This window comes from Dendrobates tinctorius, unplaced genomic scaffold, assembly GCF_039654945.1.
Source record: "Dendrobates tinctorius isolate UK_male_01 unplaced genomic scaffold, ASM3965494v1 ptg000054l, whole genome shotgun sequence".
Classification (NCBI taxonomy): Eukaryota; Metazoa; Chordata; class Amphibia; order Anura; family Dendrobatidae; genus Dendrobates; species Dendrobates tinctorius.
In genome coordinates, this window is record NW_027361722.1 from 18,705,531 (window position 1) to 18,732,357 (window position 26,827).

Below are 26,827 nucleotides of genomic sequence, written 5' to 3' on the forward strand. Positions count from 1 at the left end.
AGTTTTGGTCTCCCGGACACCCTTCCAGATCCCCAGGCATCGGCAAAAATTCTAGGCATCGAATTTGGCCCAGGGGAATACCCCCAGCAAAATTGGGAGGGCAGACTTAAGATCGCCGCCCAGAAGGTGGACCAATGGAAGGGTTGGTCTTTGACCCTGAGTGAAAGGGTTAGCCTGGTTAAGGGTTTTTTGCTACCCTTGTTAATATACCTAGGCAGTTGTCTGCATGTTGCCAGAGCCACTCTGGACACGAGTCTACAGCCTGTTTTTCCAGATGTTATGGGGAAATAGGCTGAACCTAGTTGAGAGGTCACATATCGCACAAGGAGACAAGGAGGGTTGGGTATGGTCAACCCAGTGGTGTTTTTAGTAAACATTTTTGTCAAGACTAACATCGCCAACCTCTGGTCAGAGAGGGCTCCTCCGTGGGTATTCTCCTGCAGGGGATGGCTTCGGCCCTTCTTCCAGGAATGGGAGACAGGAGGCAAGTGAAGGACCTACGCTACCCCGGTTCTGAAGGTAATCCGCCTGTGGGGTCTGGGAATGTGGGAGATCAGGACCATGTTGAGGAAATTCCTTGACAGGAGGGTCCTGTTGACCCATTTCCAGAAGCCTCTGGTGCTCAAAGATTGCCCAAGTCGGGATCTGGAGGGCGGGCTGAGGTTATTGAATTCTACACGGGTCCCCTTGAAGTTTTGGAACTTGGCTTGGCTTTGCTTCCATTGGAAACTGTATGTAAGGGACAACCTGAAGTGTAGGAACTCCGAAGATCGGGGTTGTCCCTGTGAGGAATGTTGTGACACGCTAGAAAGCATGGAGCACTTCCTCCTTCAGTGTCCTTTTAATACAGGGGTTTACAACAGGGTGGGTACTTCCATAGGCTGGCCTCAGCTGGCACACCTTTCCTATGCAGAGTGGGCATATGAGGCATTCAGATCCTTGGGTGGCCGAGATCGGGGCACTTTATTTCTAGTCAGTTTAGTCGTCAGGTTTTACACGTGGAACACACAGTGCTTAGTGTCAGCTCAGCAGAAAATCCTCCCCTGGGACGAGGTTGTTAGGAGCATTCTGGGTGGCCTGGTAAAGATGCGCTCCCTGGAGTATGACAGACTGGGTGCAGCGAGGGCCTCTCTTCTTCTCTGGAGAGGGTTCTCATTTAATGTACCCTAGGGCTTAGATAAGCAGGTAAGTGGTAGGGACAGGTAGATAGCTTCAGTAGGGACAGGTAGGTAGTTAGGGGCAGGAAAGGGACAGCCGAGGGACAGTTAGGTAGGCACGTGGTGAGTTAGGTAGGGCAGTAGGGTCAGGGAGGGAGAGACAGGGAAAGGTAGGTAGGTAAATAGGGGCAGATGTCTAAACAGGTAGGGACGGATGGTAGAGTAAGGATTGTTAGGATAGAAGCCTGTCATCTCTGGTTTCCTGGTGGCGGGCTGGAGACGTTTCACTATCAGATTTTTGTTTTGCAGAAGTTGAATTACTGATATAGGGCTTACAGGCACCAATCCTGGCTCTGGGTAAGTGTTGTAATATAGAGAGTTATGTACCATTGTATTGTAGGGTGATGATCCTGTGGCTTACAGGGTTAATGCACCTGTCTTGTAAGCAGGAGGTCATGAGTTCCTTGGTGTGCTTATTTTAGTATTGTGTAGGGCTATTTAGTGGTGGGAGGGGGTTGGTGGTAAGTTTGTTATAGTTGTATTTGCTGTGTAAAAAAAAATATATATATATATATATATATATATATATATATATATAAAAAGGAAGAAAAAAACAAAAAAATAAAAGGGAAAAAAACAAAGCAATATATAAAAAGGGAAAAAAAAATTGTGTGGTTTAGATAGATGTGTTTTAAGCCAGGTGGCTTTTATGTTTCTTTTTGGCCGATGGACCAGAGTTTTCTTTGTCAGGTTTGGTGTGAAGTGTGTATGTGTGCGTGTATTAATAAAATGTTTCTTCTCTCCTTGGGTGAGGTAACCTGGGGAGGAGGAGATCCAGAGGAATCAAAAGTCAAAAAGTGAAAAGACGAGTAAAGGACAGAAAACAGCATAAGAGAGAAAGATGAAGGAGGAAGCTTCTCTGAGAAAGAAGAAGACAAAGTTTGATTTCTGTTTGTTTTGGGGGGGTTGCTTTGGCTGGGGGCAGTTATGCTGGACTCGGACTTTGCTTTGGACTGGGGGGGTAATGTTGGACTCATACGGTTGCTTTTGCTGGAGTTTTGATTTTTTATATTTATTGATTGTAAGTTTTGTATTTTTATAATAAGAGTTCACTACATACAGATTTATACAGCCACCACTAGGGGGAGCTCACTATGTACAGATTTATACAGCCACCACTAGAGGGAGATCACTACATACAGAATATACAGCCACCACTAGAGGGAGATCACTACATAAAGAATATACAGCCACCACTAGGGGGAGCTCATTACATATAGACTAACAGCCTATATGTAAGGATGGACTGGGCATTTAAGAATGTTTTTTTCCTGGTAGTAGACAACCCCTAATAAATAAATACAGTAACAGTCGTACATGTGGAGAAGCTCTCAGAGGGGAGAGGAGCTTATTCATTCTATTTTGCAATAGGCCCAGAAAATAAAAGGAAAAAGCAATTTCTGTTTCTGATTTGATACAAATTGATTTTTTATTAATTATCTTTAGATTTATTTATTGTTTTTAAATCTCCATTTGGTTCTGAATGCCTCTTTGTTTAGAGACGTATGTGTATGTAGCTTTAAATTGCCTGCGTGATTCTAAAATTAAGCTAAACAGGTTCTTCCACCACTAGGGGGAGCTCAGTGCAGACAGATAGATTTTATTATTGAGAAGAAAGGAAACTGAATCAGTCTTCAGTGAGCTCCCCCTAGTGGTGGCCATTATCACTACACTCTGATTACTAGTAAACAATTCAGCAGATACTGCACTTTAATAAAAAATAATCTGTTTATTGTCTTCATCTTAAATAGCATCATAATAAATAAAAAAATGTATACATATTATTTCTTTCTGCATTACACAGTATAAACATATACATACACCATATATGGCCCCTAAGGGTTGCTTAAAAAAAAAAATCACGTCATTGATAATAAGCCACCCAACCGATCCCAGTACTGTTCCCGGCCAATTATAAAGAATTAATCGACCATGAAAATGAATGGGAGTTATGGGCTGTCAGGGCGGCACGGCACCTTGCAGCGCTAGGGTCCTGGGTTCGAATCCCACTAAGGACAACATCTGCAAGGAGTTTGAATGTTCTCCCCATGTTTGTGTGGGTTTCCTCCGGGTTCTCCGGTTTCCTCCCACATTCTAAAGACATACTGATAGGGAATTTAGATTGTGAGCCCCATCAGGGACAGTGATGATAATGTGTGCAAACTGTAAAGCGCTGCGGAATATGTTAGCGCTATGTAAAGATTATTATTTTTGGCACCACCAGGGTAACATGTAGAACATATGGTTCCATACCTTATAATATAAATGCAATCAATGCATATTAATATAATAAAAAATGCAATATATATTATACTATCATCATGTAAACCGAAGAGAGCGACATTTGTTCTTTACGACAATACGGGGATTTTCATTGATCCCTATACTGATTATTTGGCACATGATTGGCTGATTACGGCCCCATGGAAGCTAATGAGAACACAAATAGAAAAATAGTGCAAAAAAAGTAGTTCCAAATATATCACTATAATAAGTAATCGGGTTTCCGGAACTGATATAAAATATGACCGATACAGTTTATCCACATTATACTATATATTCTATAGGTCATATAGAAATAACAGGCGTCATATAGGATCCCAGCCATGTCCCTTATATAAGGTAAATCCCTTTAATCCGGCATCTGAATTCTGAAAAGAGAATATTACTATATATTATCACGGAGCAAATCCAGATATATTTGGCGACTTAAAGTTCCGTTTTCCCTATAAATGTTTGTAGGAGGAGGCTATAATGTTCTCTGTGTAGGGCGAAAAACTCCCGGCTCTGTTCTTGGTGTATATCCACAAGGCGGACAGCACTACGACTATTAATAAGAAGACTCCCAACAGGACGGCGACGACGATGGTTGCCGTCCTCCAGCTGTTGTCTTCGCTTGGCGTCGTGGGTGGGGTTGTGGTTATCGCTGTAATCAAAGGTAAAGATGGGTTAATATCATCGCTTGTGTGCAGCATTCATGGATTATTTCAGATTATTGTAATAATAATAGTAGTATATGTAGTTTCTGTAGGAGCCAGAACTCTTTAATGGTTAGTAGGGGATCAAATACTTATTTCTCACTGCAAAAAGCAAATAAATTTAAATAATTTATTTAATGTGATTTTCTGGATTTTATTTTTGATATTCAATCTCTCGATGTTAAAATTAACCTACCCTTGGCTATGTGCCCACGTTGCGTTTTTCAAGCGTTTTTTTCCTGAGCAGAAACGCATGCCCTTGCCAGGGAAAACGCATGCGCTTTTTGACACGCGTTTTTGACGTGATTGTCAAGTGTTTTGACATGTGTTTTCCCATGAGTTTTTTTTATACTAAGCGTTTCCGCAGTGGAAAAAAAAAGCACCATTAGCACAACATGTGCGTTTTCCATTCTATTACATTAGATGCTTTTCTTAAGCGTTTCCACAGCAGAAACGCTTGTCTAAAAATGCTGCGGAAACGCTTAAAAAACGCAACGTGGGCACACAGCCTGAAATTATAGGTTTTTCACGTCTTTGTCAGTGGGCAAACTTACAAAAACTTACAAAATCTGCAAGGGATCAAATACTTATTTACCCCACTGTATAGTTCTTTACTACCTATAAAAATCCATATTTAGTGAGCGCCCTCTAGTGGTGGCTGCATGCAGATAGATACAGTTCTTTGCTACCTTTATAAAATCATATGCAGTGAGCGCCCTCTAGTGGAGGCTGTATAAATCCATATGTAGTGAGCTCCCCCTAGTGGTGGCTGCATCCAGATATATACAGTTCTTTGCTACCTATATAAATCCATGTTTAGTGAGCTCCTCCTAGTGGTGGTCTCATGCAGCTAGAATTGCAGTGATATTATATGAAGTATAAACATTACTTACGTGAATTTACAGTGACTAAAACATCCGAAGAGAAGATTCCTTGGGTGCCATTTCTCAGAGCGTTCTCCATTACAGTCGAGCTAATTGGCGAAGACGAGTTTAGGATGGACACAAAGTGGGCAACGATACTGCCCTCCCGGAAGCCCACTATGACAATCTCGTAACTGCTCTCATTCAGCGCCCTCTTCATGAAATTTGTTAGCTGCAAAAGGGAAAACAAATTGTCAGTCCGCATAAGGTAAGTCCATAGTTTATACCACGAGATCCACGAGTCCATATGGATAAGACAATGAAACTTGTGGGCCGCAATGTAAAATCTCCAACCCAGCCCCCAACTCTTATGAGTCTTTAATAATATTATATCTATGCCTTTGGGTCGTGCTGGTTTCATAATTGCTTACGTTATGGGTGAACAGTATGGAGAGCTTTTGGTAGGATTCACTGGATGGATTATAGTAGTCTTTGGTAAAAGTATTGCTCTTCAGCACGATAGTGGATGGGATTGCCTGTTTACCTGTGGAAAGTAGAGAAGGATCATTAGAGATGATGACGTGGGACACTTAGAGGGGTTGTCCAATTTAGAAATCTTATTTTCGTACTCCCTAGTAATAAATTCTATGCTAAAAGAGCAAAGTCATGTAATTTGGATCTTCATCTTCTGCTCAATGCAGACATTCGTTTTCCTCGGACGGCACGCTGACCCACAGAGTTTAATCATTTCATAAACACATCAATTTTACAAAAGTGATTGACAATTCCGATCTATGAGACCCATCCGACGGCGCTCGGATCACATCCTAGTGTCTGTGGACACAGACAATGGAGAAAAGATGGAGAAATGAAGTTCTCCATCTTCACACCTGTGAATCGGATCACAGTAAATTGACGATCGGATGAAACTCTGATTCTGATTTTCTCGGAAGAGAGAATCATCGCTTGTGTGACCTTAAAAATGTTTCTAATCCTTTTCTGGTGTATTAAATTGGCATCAAATTTTGGAAATGCAGTCAACCTTAATACATTTTAGAGTGGACAAGGGATGGCATGTGTTGGTCCTTGGAAATTTTTAGTTAGGCTTCTTGAACAGTGGTGGTGATGGTGGTGGCCCACATGCCACAAAGACCCCAATACCTTCTACTTGTACAGGACAGGTTCCCAGGAGCTGTGGTCACCAGCAAAATATCCTATCAAGGTTGAAGGAGGATCTGCAATGGTGCAATCAGCAGGGGACATGCCCCATGTTCTGGGTGCATAGGAGAGTATTAAAAAGGCACATGCAACTTTGGCCAGGGTAATTAAACACACGGCTAGGACTGCAAACTGAAATTCTGCCCTGGTTTAGGGAAAGCTAGCTACTAATTTAGCCCCAAGTCCTTGACCCCTTACACATAGAGTACAGTTATATATCCATTCTGTAATACCCCAGACAAACTCCATTCTGCTGTATCGGAAATCAATCTAAGTTTACAACATGGAGACAATTTTGGTATCTGGGCAAAAAATAAGGTAACTAAAAGTGTGATAAATGGAGATGTAGCAGAGCCAAAACTGTTTCTTCCGTGGTTAGTAAGTAAAGGTATTAAAGTCGAACGACCTGTGTTGCACATATAAAACATCCTGTTATAACATTGACTTTTGTGAAATGACAAACTGGGCACAGCTGCACAAATAAAAAATAGGTGTAGCCGATACTTACTAGCACATATATTGGCTTTGGATGCAAAGTTACAGGTAGATGCAGAACAGAGCGTGGAATCGCTATAACAATTGACAGGTTCTGGAAGATAAATGACATGATTGACAATTGCCATCTGTATAATGAGGTCTGCCAGTATTCTCCTTAGTGACATTTGTATAAGCTGGAAGAACAAGTCTGTCTCGTCCGCTCTGTGCGGAGTATAATACATCCCATATAATGACTGGGGTATAATGCGGGCAGGCCGGCGCCAACTGTGCAAAGAGACTTCAAGAACTTTTTATTCTGCGTGTTCACTTATCGGGTCCAAGGAAAGATGGGTGACAACTAATTTAATAGATTTCTGAATGGGAAATTATCTAGTCTGGAGAAAACTACTAAATAGCAAATTGCTTAATTATTTCAGCATTGTTATATATGTATCTCTGCATTCAGGATTCTGGGAAAGCTGGGTAACTGAAGTGATATCCCCCTGACAATAAAGGGGGCCCTTATGCAGGATGTGTGTCTGGCCACCAATTCTGTCATGCCTCACCCACGTTTACAAACACATTCATACACATGATATTCACATTCTGCACACATATACACATTACACACCAACATACAGAGCACACAAGCATATATACATTATGCACACACATATATGTGCATCACACAAACGTTCACTGCAAACATGCATTCATTTACACGTTACGCACACATATACACATTGTACTGGCATATATACATACTATATAGTTCTCACATATACAGCAACATATAAAAAATACGCACACACGACATGCATATGTACATGAGAACATTACACACAAACGTACAAATTACATATGTATATATTCACATTATGCACACATAAAATATGCACATTACACGTGCATATACCTAGTACAAACATATACAGTACATACTAAACACACACATATATTTATATGAATATTTCTACACATTACAAATGCATATACCGTACATAGTACAAACATAAACATACTAAACACATATATATATACACATATACACATTAAGCACACATATGCATAATACATCCAAATTCACACACACGTATAATATGAATTAGTAGAAAAAGTAGATTGACATTTCAGAATAGACCACACTGATGCAGAAGGAGGTCCAGAATGGAATACGAGTAATGTTGTAGTTTTTTTTTTATACGCATTTTGTGCTCGCCCTTTTTCAAAAATAAACTACAAAGCACAATCATACACACTACACATGCATCTGCATAGTACACAGATATACATATTAAACGAACACACACACATACTTAAATATATATACACACAATACACATTATTCACACACATGCACATTACACACACATATATACATACATCGTATACATATACAAGTACCGTATATAAAAAATATTCACCCACTTAACACATACACATTACATATGAGTGTAAATATGATATACACATATACTGTATATAGTAAACACACACAGTACACATGCATGCACATATTAATAATAATCTTTATTTTTATATAGCGCTAACATATTCCACAGCGCTTTACAGTTTGCACACATCACCACCGCTGTCCCCGATGGGGCTCACAATCTAAATTCCCTATTAGTATGTCTTTAGAATGTGGGAGGAAACCCACGCAAAGATGGGGAGAACATACAAACTCCTTGCAGATGTTGTCCTTGGTGGGATTCGGACCCAGGACCCCAGCGCTGCAAGGCTGCAGCGCTAACCACTGAGCCCCCGTACAGTACTAACCACTGAGCCACCGTGCCGCCCACATTATGCACATATGAACACATGCTGAAACACATTGTACGTATGTGTAACGTTAAAGCGTAACAGTGACATAAGTAGAGGGTAGCGATGTGCTATGGGGTGAGGTGGGACCTCGTTTTAGGCTGTCTAGAACCTTTAATCCCAGCATTGTACATGTAATTATAATATGGGGGTTCGTCCGGGATGTGCGGTGGGAATGTTTGTCATCGTCTTAGTGCTAATAGACTCACACACAAAGAAAACATTGACTCAGCTTCACGGGAAGAAAACCTTTTATAACAAGGATAAGAGAATAAGTTCAGATGAAGGCCGGGTGTAGGGGGGGCCATGCCAAAACCTACTGCCTGACGCCTGGGCAGACGGTCCCCGGTATATGAAACCCAGCCCGCCATGAAATATCTATGTAACGTCCGATTCTCGACAATCCACGCTCCTCATGCTGCTGTTATATCACAGTCTATGGGGCTGATTCATCATTTTTACTTTTTAATGTAATTTTTCTGTCTAAATGTATTAATTTTGCACCAAATGCAAGGAAACATTGAACATTTCGTGAATTCGGCACATTTTAGAAATTTTCGCCGATTTACAAGAAATGCAGAATTTCCCACTTCTGACATCTTTGAACTGTAGTTTGGGCAGAAAGAAATGCACTTTTTGTAAAAGTCCGTCGGCATCATTTCCTCTGTTTAAATGACACCCAAAAATTAAGAAAATTGTTAAGACGATGGGAAAATATAATTTAAAAGAAAATGGTGTAAATTAGGTCAAATGAAAAAAAGTGAGAATTAATCCGCCATATCATCACTAGTACAGTGTCCTGGTTATATAATCAATTGGTGAAGGTGGGTCGCCCTTCACACCCATGGCTGTTGGGTACTCGGTACCGGGCCCGATGAGCTTCAATGGGAGATGTCACGGCAGCTGGGACCCGGACCGGGGCCCTGGGCGCCGATTGTAAAAAGGAGAATGTTCAGTGTGCTTATGGTAGTGAAAGTTTATAAGTGATTCGTGACGCCACCTGTGGTATTCGGCAATAGAGATGTAAGCCGACGCTGCAGACAGATCCTCTGGGACAGATGGTGTGGTGCAGCAATGATGTTATAGCCCTCCACAGGCAGGGCTGTAGTCCCAGGGCAGAGTAGGTGAAGTGACACTTAGATGATGTAGTGTCAGGCGCGAGGGATGTAGCAGTACTGGGCAGGTTGGCACAGGAATAAGTGGAGGACACCAGGGCGTGTAGTTCCAAAGCTTTACCCACAGTCTGTAGTACACACAGGTGCCTGCCTCCGTGCTGTGTCCTCCGGGTTAGGGACTCAGTCAACCTCCAGGCCAGATGGAATACTCCTTTCCAACACTCCGCCAACATGTGCCTTTTCTGAACGTCTCCTCTTATAGCGCCTTTGAGTGAAGTACTCCTAGTACTGAGTTACACTGGAGTTCCTCCTGACAGATGTTCCTATGAACTCTACTTGTACGGCAGACAGCTGTAGCCTGCTTCGGGGATTCCTTGCTATTAAGTCCCGGCTCACTATCCAGTTGCTGTTGTGCCCCCAAGTCTTGTGTGGGAATAAAGTGGTCACTACTTCTATTCCTCCGGTGTCTGCTGCAGGACCATTAGTATCCATACAACCTCGGGGACCGGACCCCGGCCTTGCGCTTAGAACTTGAAAAGGGTTCTCCTCTAACCCTGGTCCTTGTTCTCTTATTCTCCTCACGTTCCGTGCTAATCCTTCTTCCCAATGGAGAATCAAGCTTCCTTTCTCTGTCTCTTTCCCATGCCAGCAGACCCAGATCACTGTGGCCTGCTGCAGCACTTTCTTCTTCCATCCCTCTCCCGAGGTTCTTCTCTGTCTCACAATCTGTCCTTCTACATCCTCACTCACTGACTGAGTGTAAAGACTGACAGACTGACTCAACTCTTCCCGCTCTTTTGGTGCGAACTAAACTCCACCCGCCTCCCAGCACGTTTTGTGTTCCAAGCAGGGAGCCACCAAGGGGTGCTATGCTACACTCCAAGCAGGGAGCCGCCGAAGGTACTTTGCTGAACTACTTTGTGGTGTGGGGTGCAGGTGTTGGAGTGTGGTTAGGTATTTCCACCTTACCTGGATGGTGGGGCACCACACCTCAGGAGGAGGTGCAGTACCTCTGTGGCGACTGAGCCCTCAGGGGCACCACATAGGTAAAAGAGGTGCAGAAGCAGCTGTGGTCCTCTTAGAGCTGTACTTTCACATATAAGTGGACACCAGTATTGTAAGTGGCACATGGTAGGTGGGCAGCATTAAACTTGGGTTTGTTAAAAGGGGATATATCTAAGTAAATGTATTTTAGAGACTCATTTTCCGTAATGTGTTTTATGAGTTTCACAGTGACAGAAAACCTGTATATCACAGGTCACCACGAACCAATCAGATTCCAGCTTTCATTTCCCAAGTCCAGGTTATAAAATGAAAGCAGTGACTTGATTGGTTGCTATGGGCAACACCACTGCCTCATGAGGCCTAGTGTTTTTCTTGTTCACAAAAGCCTCCATTTTCCTAGCCCCAAAGAATACATAAACAAAAGTCATAAACATGAAGTGCCTCGCCTTTAATATGAATGATTATTGTCTATTCATTTACTACAGTAAATCTGATAATCCGCTAATAATCGTGCAGCTTAAAATAGTCTAAAAATTCCCAGAGAGGTCAAAGGGTAATTGCAGACCCATAATTACCACTAATCATTGCATACATCCTGAGTAGTATCCGGGCTCTGTTTGTTGTAAACCATAGGTTACTTTCCCACAGGACCTTATGAAGTGGAATTTTCCCCTTGAATTTAATGTGGATTTTCTGCACATTTTACCCTTTGCTTAGATATAAGGCCCTGTACCCCTGATGAAGCCTGATTAAAGGTGAAACATGTCGGCGAGGGTGCTTACGTGATAGGTTAGCCAGTATAATTTAGAAATATCATATTAATACAGCGGCCAAAGGAATACGTAGCAGATTTTCCACACGCAAATCCTCTGGAAAAAATGCACCGCATATGCATTGTGGAAACATACACTAAGGCCTCCTTCACTTACAATTTTTTTTCAGAGTTTTTTTTTTTTTACTAAGGGTGTGTGCACACGTTGCGGATTCTGCTGCGGATCCGCAGCGGTTTTGGTCCTGCAGATCAGCAGCAGTTTCTGCTGCGGTGTACAGTACCATTATAATCAATGGAAAATGAAAACCGCAGTGCAGACGGTGCAGATTTTTCTGCGCGGATTTGCTGCGGTTTCAAAACCGCAGCATGTCAATTCTTTGTGCAGCGGTTTAGCACCTGCTCCATGACAGGTGTCAAACCGCAGGAGAAAACCGCAGAAAAACTGCAGGTAAACCGCAGGTCTTTTGACCTGCGGATTTAGGCTATGTGCACACGGTGCATTTCTGCTGCATATACGCAGCAGATTTGGCCCTGCGTATACACAGAACTGCATGTGATGTACAGCACCATTGTAGCCTATGTGAAACAAAATCATGCTGCTTTTTTTTTCTGCACAGATTTGGTGCAGAATGAAAAAAGCAGCATGTCACTTCTGTTGTGCGCTTTTGGTGCAGTTTTCCACCTGCTCCATTCTAGAAATCCGCAGGTGGAAAACCGCAGGAGAAAACTGCACAAAACATGCAGTGAAACCGCACAAAAAAAGCACTAAATACGTAGGAAATATGCAGGTCATTTGACCTACAGATTTAGTGAAATCTGCGCAGAAAATTGCAAAGCAGAATACGCACCGTGTGCACATACCCTTACCTGCGTTTTTTGACAAATCTGCGCGGAAAAATCCGCACCAGAATCCGCAGCGTGTGCACACACCCTAAGGCATCCTTAACTTGCATTATTTTTTAGTATTGTTTTCTGTGTTTTTAGTTACTTTTCTTCTTTAACAGTCATTTTTTTGGTCATTCCCTTTATGACGTGTTTTATGATGCTTTTTAAGTCCTATGCAGATACCTACAGTACACTGCATTTTTTTTGTATTTTTTTTTTAATATCTTAAACTGCAAAAAAAAAAAAAAAAAAAAGTTTGGTAGATTTTGTAACTAATATAGTTTTTCTTAACAATATCATAAACCTCAAAAATGGCAAAAAAAAGGGGGCTGGTAATTTTTTTAAACTAATATCGTTTTTCTTTTTTATAATATGTAAATTGATGAAAATCAGCCTAAAATTGTAAAATGTTTTGCTATATATCCAGCTTTACTATAAATGTTATATCTTCTCCCTCCCCCTGGCCATTTTTGGAGTCCTGCATGGCGCCACTTTATCCAGCGGTATAAAACAGTGGCTGACCCTGATTGGCTGCCACGAGACACCCTACTGGGAAGCGTAGCGTCAATACAACCCCCCTTTTTTTTTTTTACTGTTTTCACAGCCACGAAGGTTGTCAACCTTACCCAACTTTCCCAAACTCCTATATAGGAAATCTGCTAAGGGATAGTTTATCATTCAGGGGTCGTGCAAAGCAGGGTGACCTCGGCTCTTTTCTACCCATTGTCTATAGGGGAAGGGGCATGTTCGTTATTCTAGACATTCCGATAATGATATAGTGTAAGGATAAGCTTTAGTAAATGGAGGGTTTTCACAGAAATGAAGGTTTTCTAATCTGTTCTGGTTAGTTCTGCACAACCGGTTACACCGATTCCCCCGAAAAAAGTCCAAAGCAATGGAAATACAGAGATGCCAAGCTGTACTCACCTAAACAGTCCTGTCCGGGATCGGAAGGGGTGAGATCCTGAATTCCTGGGTAGCACTGACATGAATAGCTTCCAATAGTGTTGGTGCAGGCTGCCAGCACTGAGCACGTGTTAGCTGCGTCACACTCATTTATATCTGTACAGGGACATAAAATATAAACCAATGTGAAATTTAAAAAAAACAGCCATACTAAAATAAAAAATGATATATTGTCATAACCCTGCTGATATCTTAATGGAGAAGCTCCATTAATGGATTTCCCTTTTAAAGAATAACTAATCTTTTGTTTAGTTTTAGAATTTTGTCCAGCGTAGAAAGTTATGAAACTTTGTAAATCACTTTATTAGGAAATATTGTTCATTCAGTAAAAAATTGACATATAAGTGGCTTCCAAACCCAGCTTTTACCCAGTCTATTCGCCTGCCTTCATCTGCATTGCTATCAGAACTGGAGTACAAATGATGGCAGTGACAGGGTCAGATTAGCACCTGTGTCTCATTAATCCTGGGGATCATCTACGGCGGGAGATTGTTCTACTTATCAAGAGGAAGATGAGAGACGTCAGACCCAACAATGCAGATGAGCTGAAGGCTGCTATCAAAGCAACCTGGGCTTCCATAGCCCCTCAGCAGTGCCACAGGCTGATTGCCTCCATGCCACGCCGCATTGATGCAGTAATTGATGCAAAAGGAGCCCCGACCAAGTATTGAGTGCATTTACTGAACATACATTTCTGTACACCAACATTTCGGATTTTACAATCATTTTTCAAGCTGGTGCTATAAAATATTCTAATTTACTGAGATAATGACTTTTGGGTTTTCATTGGCTGTAAGCCATAATCATCAACATTAACAGAAATAAACACGTGAAATAGATCACTCTGTGTGTAATGACTCTATAGAATAGAGGAGAGTCACGTTTTGTATTGAAGAACTGAAATAAATTAACTTTTTGATGATATTCTAATTTTGTGAGATGCACCTGTAAAATGAATTTGGTGATGGAGGACGGTGATAATCCTCTGATAGCATAGTGGGAGAGGAGGCGATAAGGTGCATAGGACACTTTATAATAAACTGAAAGGTGGGAGAAGACGCTGTCAGGGACTTGTAATGAATTGGGAGGTGGCGGAGGATGCTCAGTACCTGATGGTGTCTTCTCTCACCCCGAAATTCATTTTGATGCTATCAAGGACTTATAATGATGAATGTGGGGAGGGCACAGGACAGGGACTAAGGCTATGTGCACACAACACGTTTTAGGATTTGCAGGATAAAATTCATATCCTAATGTGTTGGCAGGAAGGACGCTGAGTAAAATACTTTTTGTTTTTGCAACGTTTTTGCCATGCTTTAGTTACGTATTTCCCCCACTCATTAGTATGGGTGAAATACGCTGCAAGAATTGACATTATGCAGGTTTTAATCTGCTGCAAATCTGCAAAGAAAAAATATGCAACATGGGCATGAGACTTCATGGATCTCATTCACTTCGCTTGTACTGTAAAATCTTGCATATATTCCGTGTGCACACAGCCTTACAGTTAATTGCGGAGAGTCACAGGCTGAATAATTTATATTATTGGGCGGCAGAGATTATAGTTAATGGGGGCACAGTGCTGCTTATCACTTTATATTTGTAATGGTGGGGTACATATCTGTATTCAGGGGACACATGTATGTATACAATGTATGTAACCTTGTTGTTTTCTGGGCTGCAATGATCATCGTGAGAAGACGTGACAGGTAGATGTCAACATGAAGGTCTGACCAGATGGAGGAGAAACAGCAGAAAGCGGCTCTAAGAGATCTCAGCTGTAAGTTCCTGGATGTAAATATTATTCTGTATCTGTTCTGAGCAATAATGTTATCTGTAAAATTCCTTAGGATACATTCTTGCATTCATGTGATATATCTGTGTGCTTCCAGATTTTTTTATCAGACTGCATACGAACTTGTAGAGTTTTATAGGTCCATTCACACATCCGTGAAAATCACAGATCTGAGAATGAGATCCGTGAGGGCCAGAGAATGTCCTGTTCTGATTTCGATCTTGAGGATCAGAATATGGTATTCTCAATGGCTCTGGAAAAAGCTTTCAGCACACTGATACTGCACGCAGATAGTGGAATGTAGCCTTATTATGTATGGCACAGTCCCTTAGTATATAGTGTACTCACTTATTGTGTATAGCACAGTCCCTTAGTTTATAGGGTACTTACTTATTATGTATAGCACAAGCCCTTAGCATATAGTGTACTCACTTATTATGTATAGCGGGGTTAACCAACTCCAGTCCTCAAGGCCCACCAACAGATCATGTTTTCAGGATTTCCTTAGTATTGCTCAGGTGATAATTGCATCACCTGTGCAATACAAAGGAAATCCTGAAAACATGATCTGTTGGTGGGAATTGAGGACTGGAGTTGGGGAACCCTGATGTATAGCACAGCCCCTTAGTATATAGTGTAATCACTTATGTATAGCACAGTCTCAGTATATAGTGCACTCACTTATTATGTACAGCGCAGTCTCTTAGTATATAGTGCACTCACTTATTATGTATATAGCACAGTCCCATAGTATATAGTGTACTCACTTATTATGTATAGCGCAGTCTGTTAGTATATAGTGTACTCACTTATGTATAGCACAGTCCCTTAGTATATAGTGCACTCACTTATTATGTATAATGCCATCCTTAGTTTCATAGTTTTCTCTTTTATTATATATAATACCATCCCTTATTACGTACCATCCTCTCTAGTTATATGTAATGTTGTCCCTTATTATAAAGTTTCTTCTGCTGTTATGTACAGCACTTTTTCTTACATAGTGTATTTTTGTTATTTTTGTTATTTACAGAATCCTCTTTTATTATATAGTTGTCTCTTCTTAGATATAAAATGCCTGAAGATGGAGCAGCTGGTGACCAGAGGACCAGTCCGTCAGCTCCTCCATTAGAAAAGAAGCTTTCCTCATACTCCATCAACCATCATTGCATTATATATCTAACAAGAGAGGACGGTATGTAATAAGACAGGTCTCTATATAATCCGATAGGAACAGAGCTGCTTATAACAATAGACGGCACTGTGTAATAAGTGGCAGCAATATACATAACAAAGGAGACTATGTGACATATACTGTATATATATATGTGTGTGTGGCTATATATATAAGTATCTGTAGCTTTGCCACCATAGAAGGAGGGGGGATCCAGATACATTTCTTGTACAGGTGCTCCAAGCTGTCAGTGTCCACCCCTGGTCTGTACTCACCTACACAGTCCCGCCCGGGGCTGGATGGGTTGTTATCTTTGGTTCCTGACATGCACTGACATTGATAGCTGCCAACATTGTTGGTGCAGTTCGCCAGCTGGGAGCAGTTGTTGCTGCTTGCCGTGGCACACTCGTCTATATCTGCACATGAGCATAAAATATGCAATAATGTCAAATAAGAAAAAAAAACATACTGAAATAAAAATTAGATATTGTCATGATCCTGAGCATATCACAATGGAAACACCAAGTATAGAGTTTCACTTTAAAGAGTAACTAAACGTTTATTGATTTATTTTTTTATATTTTTTTCCAGTATGTAAAGTTCTGAAACTTTGCAAATCATTTTATTAGAAAATGTTCTTCATTCCAGGAGAAAAAACATTGCGTGTACATGGTTTCAAAATGCCTGCTTTTCCTCAGTCTGTTCTACTGCCTTCATCTGCATTGATATCAGAACTGGAGTACAAATGATGGCAGTGACAGGGTCAAATGATCACTTGTGTCTCACTAACTCTGGGGATAAGCGGCTGCAGGGGATTGTTCTAATAAGCACAACACTCAGAGGAGAAGACAAGAGCTGACCAATCACTGCCATCATCTGTACTTCAAATGATATTGTCATAACCCTGTCTGTATCATGGCTTTCAAACCCTTGCTGTTCCCTAGTCTATTTGCCTGCCTTCATCTGCATTGATATCAGAACAGGAGTACAGATGATAGCAGTGACAGGGACAGATTAGCACCTGTGTTTCACTAACTCGGGAGAGGCGGAGAAATAAATGTTGAATACTGTTTTCGTGGGTTTTTTTGGCTTTTTTTAACAGATTGTCTTAATTTTAAAACCCAGATTACACCTTTAAAGGGTAACTCCATGCAAACGGCATCACCCACTATGAGGCTGTGTGCACACGCTGCGGATTTTGCTGCGGTTCCGCAGCGGTTTTGGCCGCTGCGGACCCGCAGCAGTTTTTGCTGCGGTGTACAGTACCATGATTCCCTATGGGAATCAAAAACCGCAGTGCAGACGGTGCGGAATTTTCCGCGCGGATTATCTGCGGTTTTCAATCCGCAGAAAGAATTGACATGTCAATTCTTTCTGCGGATTCTCCTGCGGTTTGCCATCTCCTCTATTGAGGAGATGAAAAACCGCAGGACAAAACCGCAGCGCAATCCGCAGGTAAAACCGCAGGTCTTTTGACCTGCGGTTTCACCTGCGGATTTTACAAAATCCGCGCGGATGAATCCGCACCTAATCCGCAGCGTGTGCACACAGCCTAAGTCTCCTACCAACACAGCGGAGGTTTTGAAAATGAAAATAATGTGAATATTTTGTCCTGTAGTGTCCGTACTCACCTACACAGTCCCGCCCGGGGCTGGAGGGGTTGCGATCTTGGGTTCCTGGTATGCACTGACATTGATAGCTGCCAACATTGTTGGTGCAGGTCGCCAGCTGGGAGCAGTTGTTGCTGCTTGCCGTGGCACACTCGTCTATATCTGCACATGAACATAAAATATAAACCAATGTGAAATAAAAAATAAAATAGTCATACTAAAATGAAAATGATATTGTCATAACTCTGCCCATATCACAGCTTCCAAACCCCTGCTATTCCCCAGTCTATTCTACTATTGCCTTTATCTAATTTAATATCAGAACCAGAGTACAGAAGATGGCAGTGACAGGGTTAGATCAGCACCTGGATCTTACTCTGGAGAGGCGGGAGAAATAAAAGTTCAGCATTATTTTTGCCTTAATTTTTTTATTTGCTTTTTTTTTTAAACCACATTGCCTTCTTTTTTTAAACGCAGATAACCCCCTTTAGGCCGGGGTCACACTAGAGAGGAATACAGACGAGTGAGAGAAGCGCGCATTACACACGGACAAATGATCCTCTATGGGGCAGCTCCCAACAGCCGTATATTTCTCAGGCGTATTCTACGGTACGTGCCAATCGCAGCATGCTGCGATTGTCAGCGTACTACGCCCGTAGTACGCCAATGCAAGTCTATGGGTGCGCAAAAAATACGCATTACACACGGACCACACCTGTGACTTGCGAGCAATACGCACCCGGTGTCCTTTAGAAAAGCCGGCAATTCAGTGCGCGATACAGTAAACTCACACTGACAGGTTTTATAACACAAACGAAAGAATAGATATAAACACATAGAATACATATATATATATATATATATACTTGTCAGTGAGACACATATATATATATATATATATATATTTATATTTCACAGAGTTCTTCATAGCAGAATAGCCGCTAATTCAATTGCCGGCTTTTGTCAAATCATTCCCCAACCCGACATGAAATGACACATGGTTACATACAGTAAACCATTTCATTTCTTGTTTTTTTCTGTATGTCTTTCAATAGTAATTAGATGAGGGTTGATGTGTAAAATTTGGGAGGTGTAGGTGTTAATTTAAGGGGTTAATTCGTTGTTAAAATATGTGTGGGCTCCCGCATTGACAAATTACTGCGGGAGCCCACACATTTTTTAACAACGAATTAACCCCTTAAATTAACACCTACACCTCCCAAATTTTACACATCAACCCTCATCTAATTACTAATGAAAGACATGCAAAACAAAACATGAAATGAAATGGTTTACTGTATGTAACCATGTGTCATTTCCAGTCGGGTTGGGGAATGATTTGACAAAAGCCGGCAATTGATTTTGCGGCTATTCTGCTATGTAGAACTCTATGAAATATAAATATATATATACTGTATATGTGTCTCAATTACATGTATGTATATAAATATATATATATGCATTCTATGTGTCTATATCTATTCTTTCGTTTGTGTTATAAAACCTGTCATAGGGCTCCATTATATGTCCATTTTGCAAGCCGGCGAGAAAATCTCAGCATACGGATGCCATACGGATTACATACGGATGCTGACATGCGCAAGATACGCGACCACACCTTGCTTACGGATGACATACGGAGCACTGTTTAGGGGTCTGTCATCCGTATTACGCCTGTAAACTGCGGACCATATTTTGCGTCAGTTAGTGTGACCCCGGCCTTAGGTCGGGATCACACATGCGAGGAATACGGATGAGTCTAGCATGTTAATAGCCGGCACTGCCGCCGGCACTCAGGGGCAGAGCGTGCAGCTCCATGTATTGCTATACAGCCGCACACTCCGCTCCTGACTGCCAGTGGCAGTGCCGGCTATTAACATGCTAGACTCATCCGTATTCCTCGCATGTGTGATCCCGACCTTAAAGGGGTAACTCCACCAAGGCATCTTCTATTCTTGGTCTCCTACAATCACATTGGAGGATTTAAAAAAAACCAAATAATGTGAATATTTTGTCTTGTAGTGTCCGGACTCACCTACACAGTCCCGCCCGGGGCTGGAGGGGTTGCGATCTTGGGTTCCTGGTATGCACTGACATTGATAGCTGCCAACATTGTTGGTGCAGTTCGCCAGCTGGGAGCAGTTGCTGCTGCTTGCCGTGGCACACTCGTCTATAGGCTCATTCACACGTCAGTATTTTGCATCAGTGTTTGTATGTCAAAGCCAGGAATGGAACTTACCAAGAAAAAAATATAATTGAGAGACTGACTCCTGTTCTTTATTTTGGAGACATTCCTGGTTTTGGCATACAAATACTGATGAAATACTGACAAAAATACTGATGTGTGAAAGAGACCTATATCTGCACATGAGCATAAAATATGCAATAATGTCAAATAAGAAAAAAACCATACTGAAATAAAAATTAGATATTGTCATGATCCTGAGCATATCACAATATGGAAACGCCAAGTATAGAGTTTCACTTTAAAGAGTAACTAAATGTTTATTCATTTATTTTTTTTATATTTTTTTACAGTATGTAAAGTTCTGAAACTTTGCAAATCATTTTATTAGATAGAAAATGTTCTTCATTCCAGGAGAAAAAACATTGCATGTACATGGTTTCAAAATGCCTGCTTTTCCTCAGTCTGTTCTACTGCCTTCATCTGCATTGATATCAGAACTGGAGTACAAATGATGGCAGTGACAGGGTCAAATGATCACTTGTGTCTCAATAACTCTGGGGATAAGTGGCTGCAGGGGATTGATCTAATAAGCACAACACTCAGAGGAGAAGACAAGAGCTGACCAATCACTGCCATCATCTGTACTTCAAATGATATTGTCATAACCTTGTCTGTATCATGGCTTTCAAACCCTTGCTGTTCCCCAGTCTATTCGCCTGCCTTCATCTGCATTGATATCAGAACAGGAGTACAGATGATAGCAGTGACAGGGACAGATTAGCACCTGTGTTTCACTAACTCGGGAGAGGCGGAGAAATAAATGTTGAATACTGTTTTCGTGGGGTTTTTTGGCTTTTTTTTTAACAGATTATCTTAATTTTAAAACCCAGATTACACCTTTAAAGGGTAACTCCACGCAAACGGTAACACCCACTATTCTCAGTCTCCTACCAACACAGCGGAGGTTTTGAAAATGAAAATAATGTGAATATTTTGTCCTGTAGTGTCCGTACTCACCTACACAGTCCCGCCCGGGGCTGGAGGGGTTACGATCTTGGGTTCCTGGTATGCACTGACATTGATAGCTGCCAACATTGTTGGTGCAGGTCGCCAGCTGGGAGCAGTTGTTGCTGCTTGCCGTGGCACACTCGTCTATATCTGCACAAGCATGGCATGAAATAAAAACAAAGGTAACATTAAAAAGAAAGAATAAACTCCTTCTGTCAGTGAGTCTAATACTAAAATACATCATCGGTGCCGCGGCTCTGCTGTACCTTCACATGTGATCCCTGGGACACTGGGACTGGTGTCAGCAAATCCAGAAAAGCATTCACAAGTGTATGATCCACCATATGGTGTGCAGGTGGCATTCTCAGAGCATCCATTCAGCCCAGATACACAGCTGTCCTGAACTGCAAAAATAAAATATACAAATGTATAAATAAAGTATAAATGTATAGAAGAATATTGATAAGTCAGAAATAAATGTATTTATCTATATACTACTTATATTCTTGTACATAGGAGCAGTATTATAATAGTTATATTCTTGTACATAGGGGGCAGTATTATAGTAGTTATATTCTTGTACATAGGAGCAGTATTATAGTAGTTATATTCTTGTACATAGGGGGCAGTATTATAGTAGTTATATTCTTGTACATAGGGGCAGTATTATAGTAGTTATATTCTTGCACATAGGAGCAGTATTATAGTAGTTATATTCTTGTACATAGGGGCAGTATTATAGTAGTTATATTCTTGTACATAGGGGCAGTATTATAGTAGTTATATTCTTGTACATAGGGGGCAGTATTATAGTAGTTATATTCTTGTACATAGGGGCAGTATTATAGTAGTTATATTCTTGCACATAGGAGCAGTATTATAGTAGTTATATTCTTGTACATAGGGGGCAGTATTATAGTAGTTATATTCTTGTACATAGGGGCAGTATTATAGTAGTTATATTCTTGTACATAGGGGGCAGTATTATAGTAGTTATATTCTTGTACATAGGGGCAGTATTATAGTAGTTATATTCTTGTACATAGGGGCAGTATTATAGTAGATATATTCTTGTACATAGGGGCAGTATTATAGTAGTTATATTCTTGCACATAGGAGCAGCATTATAGTAGTTATATTCTTGCACATAGGGGGCAGTATTATAGTAGTTATATTCTTGCACATAGGAGCAGTATTATAGTAGTTATATTCTTGCACATAGGGGGCAGTATTATAGTAGTTATATTCTTGTACATAGGGGCAGTATTATAGTAGTTATATTCTTGCACATAGGAGCAGTATTATAGTAGTTATATTCTTGCACATAGGAGCAGTATTATAGTAGTTATATTCTTGCACATAGGAGCAGTATTATAGTAGTTATATTCTTGCACATAGGGGGCAGTATTATAGTAGTTATATTCTTGTACATAGGGGCAGTATTATAGTAGTTATATTCTTGTACATAGGAGCAGTATTATAGTAGTTATATTCTTGCACATAGGAGCAGTATTATAGTAGTTATATTCTTGCACATAGGGGGCAGTATTATAGTAGTTATATTCTTGCACATAGGAGCACTATTATAGTAGTTATATTCTTGCACATAGGGGGCAGTATTGTAGTAGTTATATTCTTGCACATAGGAGCAGTATTATAGTAGTTATATTCTTGTACATAGGAGCAGTATTATAGTAGTTATATTCTTGTACGTAGGAGCAGTATTATAGTAGTTATATTCTTGTACATAGGGGCAGTATTATAGTAGTTATATTCTTGTACATAGGAGCAGTATTATAGTAGTTATATTCTTGTACATAGGGACAGTATTATAGTAGTTATATTCTTGTACATAGGGGGTAGTATTATAGTAGTTATATTCTTGTACATAGGGAGTAGTATTATAGTAGCTATATTCTTGTACATAGGAGGCAGTATTATAGTAGTTATATTCTTGTACATAGGGGCAGTATTATAGTAGTTATATTCTTGTACATAGGAGCAGTATTATAGTAGTTATATTCTTGTACATAGGGACAGTATTATAGTAGTTATATTCTTGTACATAGGGGGTAGTATTATAGTAGTTATATTCTTGTACATAGGGAGTAGTATTATAGTAGCTATATTCTTGTATATAGGAGCAGTATTATAGTAATTATATTCTTGTTCCTAGGGAGCAGTATTATAGTAGCTATATTCTTGTACATAGGGGCAGCATTATAGTAGTTATATTCTTGTACATAGGGGCAGTTTTATAGTAGTTATATTCTTGTACATAGGGAGTAGTATTATAGTAGTTATATTCTTGTATATAGGAGCAGTTTTATAGTAGTTATATTCTGGTACATAGGGAGTAGAATTATAGTAGCTATATTCTTGTATATAGGAGCAGTATTATAGTAATTATATTCTTGTTCATAGGGAGCAGTATTATAGTAGCTATATTCTTGTACATAGGGGGCAGTATTATAGTAGTTATATTCTTGTACATAGGGGCAGTTTTATAGTAGTTATATTCTTGTACATAGGGAGTAGTATTATAGTAGCTATATTCTTGTACATAGGGGGCAGTATTATAGTAGCTATATTCTTGTACATAGGGGCAGTATTATAGTAGTTATATTCTTGTACATAGGAGGCAGTATTATAGTAGTTATATTCTTGTATATAGGGGGCAGTATTATAGTAGCTATATTCTTGCAAATAGGGGCAGTATTATAGTAGTTATATTCTTGTACATAGGGGCAGTATTATAGTAGTTATATTCTTGTACATAGGGGGCAGTATTATAGTAGTTATATTCTTGTTTATAGGGGCAGTATTATAGTAGTTATATTCTTGTACATTGGGGCAGTATTATAGTAGTTATATTCTTGTACATAGGAGCAGTATTATAGTAGCTATATTCATGTACATAGGAGCAGTATTATAGTAGTTATATTCTTGTATATAGGGGCAGTATTATAGTAGTTATATTATTGTACATAGGGGCAGTATTATAGAAGTTATATTCTTGTAAATAGGGGCAGTATTATAGTAGTTATATTCTTGTACATAGGGGCAGTATTATAGTAGCTATATTCTTGTACATAGGGGCAGCATTATAGTAGCTATATTCTTGTTCATAGGGAGCAGTATTATAGTAGTTATATTCTTGTACATAGGGGCAGTATTATAGTAGTTATTTTCTTGTACATAGGAGGCAGTATTATAGTAGTTATATTCTTGTATATAGGAGGCAGTATTATAGTAGATATATTCTTGTAAATAGGGGCAGTATTATAGTAGTTATATTCTTGTACATAGGGGCAGTATTATAGTAGTTATATTCTTGTGTATAGGGGCAGTATTATAGTAGTTATATTCTTGTACATAGGGGCAGTATTATAGTAGTTATATTCTTGTACATAGGGGCAGTATTATAGTAGTTATATTCTTGTATATAGGTGCAGTATTATAGTAGTTATATTCTTGTATATAGGAGCAGTATTATAGTAGTTATATTCTTGTACATAGGAGCAGTATTATAGTAGTTATATTCTTGTACATAGGGGGCAGTATTATAGTAGTTACATTCTCGTACATAGGAGCAGTATTATAGTAGTTATATTCTTGTACATAGGGATCAGTATTATAGTAGTTATATTCTTGTACATATACATTATAGTAATTATATTCTTGTACATAGGGGCAGTATTATAGTAGCTATATTCTTGTATATAGGGGCAGTATTATAGTAGTTATATTCTTGTACATTGGGGGCAGTATTATAGTAGTTATATTCTTGTACATAGGGGCAGTATTATAGTAGTTATATTCTTGTACATAGTAGGCAGTATTATAGCAGTTATATTCTTGTACATAGGGGCAGTATTATAGTTGTGATATTCTTGTATATAGGGGCAGTATTATTGTAGTTATATTCTTGTACATAGGGAGCAGTATTATAGTAGTTATATTCTTGTATATAGGGGTAGTATTATAGTAGTTATATTCTTGTACATAGGGGCAGTATTATAGTAGCTATATTCTTGTACATAGGAGCAGTATTATAGTAGTTATATTCTTGTACAGAGGAGCAGTATTATAGTAGTTATATTCTTGTACATAGGGGCAGTATTATAGTAGTTATATTCTTGTACATAGGGGCAGTATTATAGTAGCTATATTCTTGTACATAGGAGCAGTATTATAGTAGTTATATTCTTGTATACAGGAGCAGTATTATAGTAGTTATATTCTTGTATATAGGAGCAGTATTATAGTAGTTATATTCTTGTATATAGGAGCAGTATTATAGAAGTTATATTCTTGTACATAGGGGCAGTATTATAGTAGTTATATTCTTGTACATAGGAGCAGTATTATAGTAGTTATATTCTTGTACATAGGGAGCAGTATTATATATTCTTGTATATAGGAGCAGTATTATAGTAGTTATATTCTTGTATATAGGAGCAGTATTATAGAAGTTATATTCTTGTACATAGGGGCAGTATTATAGTAGTTATATTCTTGTACATAGGAGCAGTATTATAGTAGTTATATTCTTGTATATAGGAGCAGTATTATAGTAGTTATAGTCTTGTACATAGGGGCAGTATTATAGTAGTTATATTCTTGTACAGAGGAGCAGTATTATAGTAGTTATATTCTTGTATATAGGGGCAGTATTATAGTAGTTATATTCTTGTATATAGGGGCAGTATTATAGTAGTTATATTCTTGTATATAGGGGCAGTATTATAGTAGTTATATTCTTGTACATAGGGGCAGTATTATAGTAGTTATATTCTTGTACATAGGGGCAGTATTATAGTAGTTATATTCTTGTATATAGGGGCAGTATTATAGTAGTTATATTCTTGTACATAGGGGCAGTATTATAGTAGTTATATTCTTGTACATAGGGGCAGTATTATAGTAGTTATATTCTTGTATATAGGGGCAGTATTATAGTAGTTATATTCTTGAACATAGGGGGCAGTATTTTATACAGACTTTTTTAAACGCTTAGGAAGCCATTTGCAGGTGTTTTTTTATTATCCTAATTTACTGAGATAATGATTTTGGGTTTTCATTGGCTGTAAGGCATAATCATCAACAATAACAGAGATAAACGCTTGTATTTAACAATGATTTCTTGGTAGTACAGGCCTAATATCTAATGCTGAACTACTGCCAGATTTTGATGAGAACATTTATTTGTCCTATTCCAGTCGTCTGTGTGTTATCTAGAAGTATCTGTCACTGTGAAGTCAGATAGGAGAAGAATTTTGAACCTGGCTGAAATCAGAGCAGGACCAACTTTCAGTAGTGCGGCCTCCGGCTTTGAGCCTGTATCTTAGCTCCTAACTTATTATCTCTACGTACCATCATACTTGTAAGATGTCGGATCTATCACCAGAATAGTGCTTTGATTTAGGGCATCGTTGAATCCTGTCCTCACAGTATCCAGCGTGATATTGTCAGCGACGTTGGTGATAATGTCGTAATCCACATTGACGCTGCCGTTTGTCAGGCTGTTCAACACAACTCTCATTCGACCAGCGTTAATCAAGTCTCTCAAAAAAGCGCTCAGGAATATTAGTAACTGGAAATGAAAAGATAATCGTGAGACAGAACGTTAGGACGTGTGATAATCGGCCCAATGTCTAAATATTACTTTCAGTGTAGAATTGTGAATTCAGCTCTGGAGTATAAGTTACAGTAAGCTACGTACAGAGGATAAA

General features: G+C 39.6%; 1 protein-coding gene across 1 annotated transcript in view; it reads right to left on the reverse strand.

Moving 5' to 3' along the window:
- Positions 1-2,926: 2,926 nt before the first annotated feature.
- The window catches only part of LOC141091544 (uncharacterized), a 46,472-nt gene continuing 22,571 nt past the window's right edge, over positions 2,927-26,827 (reverse strand). The window contains exons 5-16 of the mRNA XM_073577204.1: positions 26,469-26,688; positions 21,359-21,496; positions 21,102-21,242; positions 20,252-20,257; positions 19,932-20,066; positions 17,918-18,058; positions 16,562-16,702; positions 13,279-13,413; positions 6,785-6,865; positions 5,490-5,602; positions 5,089-5,290; positions 2,927-4,143 (exon numbers count right to left, since the gene is read on the reverse strand). Of these exons, the coding sequence (XP_073433305.1) occupies positions 3,944-4,143; positions 5,089-5,290; positions 5,490-5,602; positions 6,785-6,865; positions 13,279-13,413; positions 16,562-16,702; positions 17,918-18,058; positions 19,932-20,066; positions 20,252-20,257; positions 21,102-21,242; positions 21,359-21,496; positions 26,469-26,688 (1,653 nt within the window). The 3' untranslated portion in view covers positions 2,927-3,943. The remainder of the gene's footprint in view (positions 4,144-5,088; positions 5,291-5,489; positions 5,603-6,784; positions 6,866-13,278; positions 13,414-16,561; positions 16,703-17,917; positions 18,059-19,931; positions 20,067-20,251; positions 20,258-21,101; positions 21,243-21,358; positions 21,497-26,468; positions 26,689-26,827) is intronic.